General features: G+C 42.1%; 2 protein-coding genes across 2 annotated transcripts in view; one reads left to right on the forward strand and one right to left on the reverse strand.

The window, feature by feature from the left end:
- The window catches only part of FAM162A (family with sequence similarity 162 member A), a gene marked incomplete at its 5' end in the record, with an annotated part of 7735 nt that extends 5246 nt beyond the window's left edge, over window positions 1–2489 (forward strand). The window contains 2 exons of the mRNA XM_010168693.2: window positions 485–593; window positions 2394–2489. Of these exons, the coding sequence (XP_010166995.2) occupies window positions 485–593; window positions 2394–2489 (205 nt within the window). The remainder of the gene's footprint in view (window positions 1–484; window positions 594–2393) is intronic.
- Window positions 2490–7109: 4620 nt separating this feature from the next.
- Window positions 7110–10939, reverse strand: part of KPNA1 (karyopherin subunit alpha 1) — a 44841-nt gene continuing 41011 nt past the window's right edge. Inside the window, exon 13 of the mRNA XM_010168704.2 lies at window positions 7110–10159. Within this exon, the coding sequence (XP_010167006.1) occupies window positions 9972–10159 (188 nt within the window). The 3' untranslated portion in view covers window positions 7110–9971. The remainder of the gene's footprint in view (window positions 10160–10939) is intronic.

Consider the following 10939-nt stretch of genomic DNA (forward strand, 5'->3'; position numbering starts at 1 on the left):
TGAGGGAAAGTGCATGTTTTACAGTGTTAAATACACTTCAGTTCTAATAGGGATGGGGTACTCACTGGCTTTGCAGATACTAGAAGGTGCAATGAGCACAGAAGGAGTTAACATTAAGAAAAACATTGTATGAGTAAAAGCGTCCCTCTCCTTTTCCTGTCCTCCCCATAGTGAACATACATATTTAAATACTGCAGTCAAGTAGTCTAGAAAGGCAGTATTGACTCTTAACAACTAAGTAACTGAAAGTTATAAAAGTTGGGTTTGTGTCCAGCTTTGAGAGGAACTCCTTTGTGACCACGAATCTCCCAAGGTAGCTGGGGATGAGCCTTCCCCATTTTTGTAACTCCTTTTTATGAAAAGAGCCAAGTACCGTTAGCATTATACAAGATTACACAGATAGCATGCCAGGAGAAATCAGTTAGCCAGGTGATTTATTTGGGTCTCTGATAATGAGTCTGTTCTTTTATTATTATTTCTTGAGGATTGAAACAATCAGAGCAGCAAAGACCACACTGCGTGTGAAGTTCAGCTATGTAATGATTGCCTTGACAATTTTGGGATGCATAGCCATGGTGATTCAAGGGAAGCAGGTAAGTAAGCACAGATGTTTGGCTGGTAAGTGCAAATCAATCTTCACATAAACTCCTTAGTTCCTCCTATGGATTGGTAGTACTGTTGTGTTCTGGGGGTTTTCTTTTTCATTGTATCACTGAATAAAAATTAAAAAATTAAGTCCTCCTAGTTCCCCAGAAGTGACCCTCACTGATTAATGCCAAGTCAGAAAAGGCAAGGGTGATGTTGCTGTTAGGCAGCATATGCTTCCTTTAAAAGGAAACAAACAAACAAAAAAGTCTTTTTTCTTCTCAGTGTAATACTTAGTTTTAGCTTGTGCTGTTTTAACTCCTTAATTTTGCTGATGGACTGAGAATTCAAAAGGAAAGGGCCTCTTCTGCCCTGTGGATCTGGTAGGCAGGTAAATCCTCCTTGAGCCATGGGGTCTGCAAAATTCACTGTGTGGACCTATTCCAAACGCCTCTCTACACACTGCAACGCTCAAAGAATCAATACAATGGAAATAGCAAATGAGTATGCTTCTCCACAGAACAGACTTGAGAATTCTTAAAAGTATTTTTAAACAATGAGGAGGTGGTCAGTATTAATTCTGTGCTCTTCAATTGCATTAGAAAATAGTCTAGTGGATGGAACAACTTTTCTCAAACTACTACTGTGTGTTGAATCAAAAACTACTTTATAGAAAAGCTCCCAACTCCTGTAGATGCTGAGCATCCTTCACTTGCATAGAATTTGGCAAGGTACTGAAGTTCAGCATACAGGAAAACTAGGTCTATGATTTAATTTGCATTATGTGAAGAAAGTAAGTGTAAAGTTGAAGATTGCAAGTGCAGCAAAGGCTAGTCATGAGTTAATTTTATGTGTTTTTTTAACATAGTTGGTGAACTATTAACTTTGTGGTATTTCTGTAAAGAAGCAAGGAGCACTTTTTGCGTACTGAAGCCCAGCTAAAGCCTCTCAGCAGCATTAGTCTCAAAGTCAAGGAAAGTGAATATAATCTGTGCAGTTTACTGTCACGTTGCTTTTGCTAAAACGCACAGTGGTAACAGAAACATGGTCCACTACATTGTTCTAAGGATGACTTGAAGCAGAAAAACCTGAGCTTAAAGCATCTACATGGGCAGAACCTTATTTGTATGCTGCCTTCCTCCAAAGCAGTTCTGATGAGAATGTTCAGACCTTGTTTCTATAGACCACAAATTGTTCTAGAGAAATCTTAAAACTAGTAACAGAGTCTCAACCTCAGCACTGTGAACTCCTGAAGTGTCAAGCAACATTTCTGCTTGTCAGCGTTTCCCTAGCAAAATTAAAAGGATGCAGCACTCTGAAGCAGAACAGTGGAAAAGTTTTTTCTCTGGCTTCAGCAGAAAAGATCAAACACTCACAATTCCCAGAGCATTTTTCTCTTACATTGGAGTAGAATGAATGCAAACACCGGAAAGAGGAGGACAGCTGCTTTGGGACGCTTCTTTTCACAGCAGCTGGAATCTATTATATTTAACTTTTGATTTGCTTCCAGTACCTCTGACTTCTGAAGACCAGAGATTATTATTAAATACTGACCAGAAGCACAGAATGTATCTTCTAGTGGCTTAACAAAAAGGTTTAATTTATTCCCAGAGAAGTAGTAAGTTTAAGCCAAAATAGCCTCTGGATGTTTTATTTTAACCGTCTCTCTTCCTGGCATTTGAGCCAACAGAACTGTGCCTTGGTAAGGATAGGCCAGATATTATTTTTTTTTAAACTATTGATTCAGGTTTCATCTCTGTGGGCCTCTAGGTAATACTTTCTGCTCTCGCTTTCTCATTATGTTGTAGGCTGTAAAAAGGCATGAATCTCTTACAAGCATAAACTTAGAGAAGAAAGCTCAATGGAGAGAGGAAGCTGCTCAGAGTACTTCTGCTAAACCTTAGAAGAAGAAATGAACACACCGAGCACTGGGGGAAAAAAAGCCGAGTCCTTTTCAGCACCCGAAGGAGGATGTAGTCACGTTTTCCTGTATGTTAGTTCTGTACCGTCATGTTCAAGAATGAATATATTATCCTGTAATAATTAAACCCAGAAATATCTATTTTCTTTTCCTAACAACCTTCCCTTTCCTCAAACCTCTCCTCTTCACAGTTGGGGAAAGAGGACAAGTGAGCAAACTGTGTAGACAGAATTGTTGTTTCCCACAGGTGCTATGCACAAGACCAAGCATCTTTTAAAAGATCCTTTACAAAGTCTTACGCTCGCTCTTCCCACTTACAAGAAGACAATTGGGACACAGCCCATTCAGTTTCCACATCCATACCTGTACAAACAAAACACCTTTGCTGGGCAGTCATCTGCTGTCGTGGCCTATGTCAGGTCCCTTCAGGAAGAGTGGTGTTATATGCACTCTATATTGCTACAGGCTGCCTGTTTGTGTAGGAGAGAACAATTATTAGAGGAGTCCTTGAGTCAGGGATAATTGTATGGCCTGCCTTAACGCCATCAAAATGATGGTAAGTTATTAGAAAGTCTGCTTACCTGTTTGAGGTCCAGTATATTCTGGCTGCATTTGTGTAACTAATGAAGGATTACTTTTTGTGAAGAGCTGATTTCCTTTCATAAAAAGAGGAGGGGAAGTGATAGTGAAATGGTATTCCAGAGAACCAGCGTGTTGCAGTTTCGGGTAGTGAGATGAGAGGAGTCCAAGCCAAGGGAACAGAGAGGAGTATTTCGAGGAACACTGAGCAACAGCTTCAACCTGTGCTATCAGTTTTCCTATTCAGGGGCACTCAAGTATGAGTCAGTCAGTCAGGCACTTCTGCTTGCTGCTCCTGAGCTCCTTTTTCCAAACCTCATTTCGATTTATTTGCATTTTTCCCCCCTTTAAATCATCTGTGCTTTCATGATACTAGCTCAGTTAAAGATCATCTGCCTCAAGTTTTAGAAGCAGCAGACCCAGTAATACCTGCAAAGAGCAACTCCCCACAGTCCTATTTCTGGCATTCATCCCAGAAGAGTCACATACTGTTTACGTTGAACAGCCTGCAGCAACTGGAGACCAATATTTTTCCTCCTCCTTTCAGTTTGTATGGAAGGAAATGCAGATTGGGACTGTCAGGACTGTTTGAAACTGCACTGCTTCCCAGGACTGCCTACTAAATGCCCACTGGGGCCACCAGAAGAGGCATATGTGTTTGACCAATTCCTGATAGTAGGAGGCAGATTTTTTTTAAAAGCTTTTTCCTGATTATTTTTCTTGTACTACAAAAGTTAGCACTATTGCTGAAAAAAAATAAAAGCCCTTAAAAATGCAGGGTAAATCTTGTCTTTATAGCTGGAAAAGAGAAGCACTAAGATACCTAGTGCAGGCCTCTCCAGTACTTGGTCCTTTAAAGCTAGAAAATAGCTGCTGCAGTCCACCCTTCTGTGAATTGCATTTCTGGGTACCACTCATATTGATGAGATGTAACCACTCAAAACAAGCTGTGCAGACATTCCACCACAGAAGCTACAACCTTCAGGTGATGCCACGACCTGTCATCAGATTCTCTGTAAGGCAATTATTGGAAGTGTGCTGTCTATCAAGCAGAGCAGGCTTCCAAGATTTATCCACTCGTTTAGCACTGAAAGCAAGTCACGCTTAATTCCACTGCAGGTATCTGAACATATCTTCCACGTCAGCTTTGGTTCTTTACCACACCAGTAGGCACAGAGGTGGAAACCAAGAAAAAAATCTTCCCAGACTGTATTCCTGTGCTCACACATGTATTAAATGGGACTAAAAAGGAAAACTTGCACTTCTGACAGTGGTTCAGGTTACCATGAAGACAAACTTGTGATTTGATTTATGCTTTGTGATAGCAGAGCTTAAAACCATGCACCTCTCAAAAGTATCCCACTTTCAATAAGCACCTCCAAGTGCACTCTGTGAAAAGAACTGGTAGGTACCTCATCTAGTTTAGGAAATAAAACTACTTGGACTCATCCAGCTGGTAAAATATTTCAAATAAAAATATGTAAAATACCCCTCAGAAAGCAACAACCCAGAGCAGCAATGGGCACCAGTGTTTCATTTTACTTAAATTTCTACAACCTTTATGCCATTTAACTCAAAAATTGAGCTCTGGTTTGACAGAAGACCCATGTAAGAAGTCATGTATCCTGTCACTCTGGTATCTCCAGCATTTCAGGACCTACCATAAAACCTGTGCATCACTGCACACAGTCGTGTTTTCTTTCAGCTTCCACGTCTGTTCCAGAGTCTCAAATAAAAGCCTGAGCCATTGGACTTTGTGTTGTCTCCAGCTCACTCCCAACCATTTGCAAGTAGTTGGGTCCTAGAAAAATGATGTAAATCTTTCTCAATGACAGACACCACCTCTTTCCTGGTGTGACACCTTCCAAGAAAGCACTTCTAAACACAGACATTGGTTATAACAACAGCACACGTTTCTGGCCTAAGCAGCCAGTCTAGCTGCCTGGAGAACTTCTTAAGAACACCCTGGATCACATAGCTTTAGCCTGCAGTCTTTTAACAGTGCCTGATGGAGAAGTACATACTGAGCCCTTAAACAGTACTTCATTTTCTTTCTCCTTTTTGGCTTGGTCTGCAACACCATTGACATTTATTCAAAAAACTCAGTGTACATGATCAGTCCTATGCCATATCGCTGTAGCTATTCCAGGGGCCACAGGTACTTCCCAATGCAATGATCAGTCTGACAACTTGAAGACAACCTTGAAAGAGCATGCAGGAGCCCTGTCAACCTGGCCACAGCAGTACACAAAAAGGTCCCCTTTATTTTCCTACTAAGACTCGGGCATCTGAAGGAAGACCTTCATGTCTCCTAGCTAAAATTGGCATGGGAAAGTACTAATGATGTTTTGTGCCGATCCCAGAAGCAAAGAAACCATACTGGGAGATGTGGGAACTAAAGGTGGCACAGAGGTAAAACAGCTGTTCTGTAAATCCTCAGGAAAGCACACAGGGGCACCGCCAGGAGCAGTCACCTTTAGGTCTGGGTGGTGGGACTTGGTTCTTAACAGCCTCAGTGCTGGTATTTGTAGAAATGCAAGTTTAAGACCACATAGGTTTTCTGGGGTCAGGGCCTTCCTCCCTTCCCTTAAGACTAAGTGAAGGGACTTTGACAACCAGTAGTGAGTTGGCATCAAGGAACCAATGCAGGAATTTAAGAACTGGCTGAAGCCTCTGGTCTGCAGTTTTCTCAAAGGATTGTTTGCAAATGTAATGTCTTCCCAGAAGCCCCAAGCACCGGTCCTGGCTTAGTTACTGAGCTTTCAATAGCCTTCTGCCCCATCATCTCTTGTATCCTGCCTGCCACGTCCCACTAGGAGCATCACCAACGGAAAGAATCATAGCTCCTGTCTGCTGCCCCAACAAACACACGACACTTAAAAGGCATCACAGCTCTGTGGAGAGGATGGCTAGACAACAATTCCATCTTCCTTTCTCTAACACCCAGTTTAACTGATGCTGCAAGAACAACTCAAGAGATTCTTGTTCTCATTAATCTTTTCAGCTTACCAGCTTGTGGGGCTTTTGGAAGGTGCTTAGATTGGATCTCCACAAGCAGACAGAAACAAATGCATTAACTGTCATTTTCAGGGTAAGGGCAGAAGAAAACACTTGAGATCACTTTTATGGCACTACACACTGCATAGCAGAGCTGTGAGAAGAACCCCAAGAGCTCCCTGGCCTGTCCTCTACACATGAGACCGTGCTGCCTGAGATTTAAACACAAAAAACAAGAACAGATACTCAAAACACAGTGTGACTTTCACAAAAGTGGAAGCTTGAGGCGCTCCCCGATAGTCCCTATTTGAGCAGCAGCAGGTCCTTCAGGAGAGCAGAGAACACTGGTTCCAGTGTTTCTAGCAGGGGACACAACCTTTGTTACTCTCAGGTCAGCCTAACAGTTAGTTACTCCTGAGGGTAAAAAGTGCCTTGTTTCTCATCTGAATGGAACTTTCCACCTTGTAACAGTCGTTGCTGCTCCCAGTTTTCTAGCATCCTTTTTTGTTACGGACATCAACGCTGAGAGTGTTCCTGTAAACAAAGTTTCACCAGTGCTGAATATAAAGTTAATATAAATTCCCCATTTCTACTAAAGATTTCTTTTCGTATCTATGAACATTTCACTAGCCACACAGAAGCAATCGTGTTAGAAAGACGTGTTCAAGCGATAAGGAGGCACCTTTCCTCCAAAACAGAGTCCTTCACTTGTGGCCTGAACATTATTTATTAGGTGGGTAACGTTACACTACAGGTTTGGCTCTATTAAAATGCAAATAGTTTACTCGCCCTTGGTTGACCAAGTAATTCTGATCAGTCAGTATCAGTGAGCTGTTCCTTTCATAATTCACAAGTCTGGTCTCCCTTCCGCACTCATACAATTTGCAGCTTTTGTTAGAAGCAGATTCTTTTCAACTCATTAATAATGCTGAGTAAAGCAAGGCCAAGAACTGGTTGCTGGAAGATCCTGATGGAAATACACTCAATTAAGCACCATTTAAAAGTAAACTGAGACCTATGAGTTAGCCACATTTTAATCCATTTAATGTGTGCCATGTTGATTTTTGTATTGTTTTAGGTTTCAGTCAAAGTATTATGCAGTACCAGTCAAATGCCTTACACAGTCTAAGTATATATGACAACAATATTACCTGTGTCAACCAGGCCTGTCACCTCAAACAAACATTACCAAGTTTAAAGATTTATACTTATCTGCTCTGAATTCACATATCCACTGCAAAAGTAACAAACACTGGCCAGGCTCCTCACACAGGAAGGCACACCATTCAGCTTAAATGGACTCTTTTTTTTTTTCTTTTTTTCTTTTTTTTTTAATTCACTCATTTAGAGGCAATTGTCATTATTTCCTTGGGGGAGGGAAACGCCAATGCACCACATTGTTTTCACTAGCCTGGAAGAGAAAACACTTATATATATATATAGATATATAGATATATAGATATGTATATATATACACACATCTGCATATGTGTATATATATACGTGTGTGTGTATATATGTATATATACACACTAGTGTATATATACACAGAATATACATATATGAATATACAGAATATATGCACACACACTTTGCTCAGATTTGTTTACAAAATATGTAGCATTTTTATACCATCCAATAAGAGGTACATGATTTTAAACAAATCTTATAGAAATGACATGTTATTGGAAATTTACACGTAAAAAAATCCAGCACAAAAAAATCCAAAAGCTAAAACAAGATTTTGCTACTAATCAGTGCTTCTATCACCCTTCAAGAAAAGAGAAACACAGTTATTTATATGTGATGTAAAGGCAACATTGAGGGGTTTTTTTGCTTTTTTTTTTTTTTTTAAATTAACCACCAAATTTAACCCCCTAAAATTACAAAGAATCAAAGTCCATTTACAGATCAAGTGCAGTAAACTAAATGTTCCTTCAGCACAAAGCAGCACTAGAGAAAATAACTGGGAGAGGGAAGATGGAGGCCAACTGGCTTAGCTAGGGAGGCAGCAGGTGGCTTCTGCAGTGGCCACACAGGTCAGAGTCTCCATCCTGAAGCACAGACAGAACTGAAGACTGTATTTAAATAATGGTCACACAGCGCTGATGTTCAGGCCTTTGCCTAGCTTCTTTCAGCAGTTTGACAAGTGATTGATAGATTCTTATTACTCTGTATCCAATGGGCTGGTTTTGCTTTTGCAGTGGCTTATCACTGAGAGGAGTCACAAGGAGGATCTCGCAGCCAGTTCTGCCACTAACATTTACCACACAGGCACAATGCTGTGGTTGTCAGTGGCGCTTTTGAAATGTTTACACTGGACAAATGTTGTGTTCCAAGCATCCAAAATGGCTTGAAAGAACATAGCCCGATGCAGAGGGGGAGCAGACAGCCTAGAGAATCCATTGCATTTACAGAAATGGAACCACCACTTTCAATCATGTGGCATCTCCCCAGCTGGGTGAAGAGTTTGGTGTCAACATCAGCTGAACTCAGTGAGGAGTGGCTGGCCTTTGCATCAGATGTCTGTGATCCAAGCAGGTTGCGGAGCCAAGAACATGCTGCTAGCAGAAGGGCAGTCTGCAGCTGCGGAGGACAGCTGCCATGCAGTCAGCGATGCCTTATAGATGTCACCTGCAGGAACCATGCGTTCCATGCTAATTCACCTGAAGTCCCGTAAACAGCAAAAGGGAAAAATGAAATGAAAGGGCCAGGGGGAGCCAGGTGTAATGTTACTATCCTTCCAATGTAGTGTCATTTTAGTTGTTAAATAAGTGGCTTGACCAGGAGGACTCTGTTTTACCAGGTGAGCTAGAGAGGAAGCTCTTGTCTTGTGAAAATGAAAAGGAGATCTAACGCTCCTTGTGCTAAGTTTTACAAATTTCTGTATTCAGGAGGTGATTTTTCAGAAGATAAATCTGTTCAAGTCACGCTGTGTAAAAATGTAAAGAGGCAGAAAGGAATTTTTCAGCCATAACTCTGGAGCATGAAGTCAGGAAGGGCTTGATTTTTAAGGAAGGCCTGGCTGGATCATACTGTGCTGGCAAGCAGAAGTGGGGGTAGTTTCTCCATTCTAGAAACTGGTTTGGAAAGTAATTTCTGAGGAGGTGGTAAGAGGGACCTATTCACAGGCTCTTTTTTTTTTTTCTTTCTTTTTTTTTTGTGGATGGAGCGGAAGGACTGGGAAGGTATACAAATCTCCACAGTGGTCTGCAATCCAGCTTGGGAGCTGAGTGTTCGGAAGGGATGGGGCCAGATGCGTTCAGTATTCTTAAGAACCAGAAAATATGTCCATTGCAGCCTGTTGTTGCAGGGAATAGAGAACTTACTCCATTATTTGTAACATGTTCTATATGCCAATAACCCCAGCTGGCACATACAGCAAAGATACATTGCATGTGACGATTTAATGCATCTCACAGCCATCCAAAGAGGCATCCAGGGAAGAGTATGGGGAATGAATTCAGCTACGTTCTCGGAAAGTCTGAATGTCTCCCTGGAGTGCAGGCACACACTGCAGCAATTACATGAAAAGGCAGCCTCTTCTTGGATGCCAGGAGTGTGGGGGCTAGTGGCAGAGGGATTATTTTCCTGTAAAAGGAGCAGGGAATATCTCAAAATATAGAAAGGTGCCTCAACTCCACGAAGATGACAGTGGAGAGGTTCAGAATCTAGAGGAGAAGGGTGATTCTGGCAACCCCTTGCCAAGGAGGGGGCATCCTGCCATGGAGAGCCGAAAGTTTTCCAGACGTATGTAAGAGCATGTGCACAAGGCAAGCGAATGAGCGCAAACAGGGTTATGGAAAACGTTGAGAGAATCACTCCACAGGTGGCTTGTGGCTCGACAACAGGATTGGCTAGGTAGAGGAGCACACAGCACAGGGGCACCTCAGAGCTGGAAGCCTTCCATGGGAGCCTCACACTGCTGGAAGATGTACTGTTGCTGGTTGATATCCACCTGCGGGGCAATGCTGCTGTCTTCATCCTCTGTTCCAAAGTAGTGCTCAATCAGATCAAAGGCCTTCTGATAAATCTCTTGATTTTCATGGCTCTGCAGGAATTCAATCTTGTCCAAGCCTGCAGAGAAAAGAAGTACATAAAAGTTACAGCTTAGTGAAAGCATATGACCAGGATCATTTTCAGTCTGTTGTGAACGCAAAGTTCCATGACAGTTCTCTCCCACTTTCAGAAAGAACAAGTCCCACCCTGGAGACCCTCACCCAAGGAAAAATAGGCTGAACTACAGAGTTCCCTGCAATTGTGTGATGTGTTTCATACTGTCGGCCTCTACCCTTTCACTCAAAAAATGAAACCAAAAAGCTTGACTGTGTAAAGAACAAGGCCTCAGACTCTTTCTGAAGAGCCTTTTAGGACCGTGTCTCCTCAAAGTATGTTCACAGTGCTTTGTTTACAAGGACCATGACTACAGAATCACATAACTGCAAATTGTAAGAGATTTCTGGTAACCATCTAGCCCTGCCTGCAGCCCAGCCCAGCACTACTACCAGCACTAGATTAGGTCAGCTGTCTCTAGCCAAGTCTTCAAAACTTCCAGGGATGGAGACTCCATCACCTCATCTGCATCATGAGTATATACAATGCAGTTAAACTCTTGCAACCAGTTTTTGGGCAAACTCAGGCCTTGTAGTCAGAAACAAATGAAAATAACACAGCAAGCTTAACTATCTTTGATACCTAGGGATGCTTGCAACGCTACAGACTTGGGAAAGGGTGGCTGGAGAGCTGCCCGGCAGAAAAGGACCTGCGGGTGCTGGTTGACAGCCATCTGAACATGAGCCAGCAGTGTGCACAGGTGGCCAACAGCATCCTGGCCTGTATCAGCAATGGTGTGGCCAG

The sequence above is a fragment of the Antrostomus carolinensis genome, unplaced genomic scaffold, assembly GCF_000700745.2.
Source record: "Antrostomus carolinensis isolate BGI_N321 unplaced genomic scaffold, ASM70074v2 scaffold9100, whole genome shotgun sequence".
In the NCBI taxonomy this organism is placed as follows: Eukaryota; Metazoa; Chordata; class Aves; order Caprimulgiformes; family Caprimulgidae; genus Antrostomus; species Antrostomus carolinensis.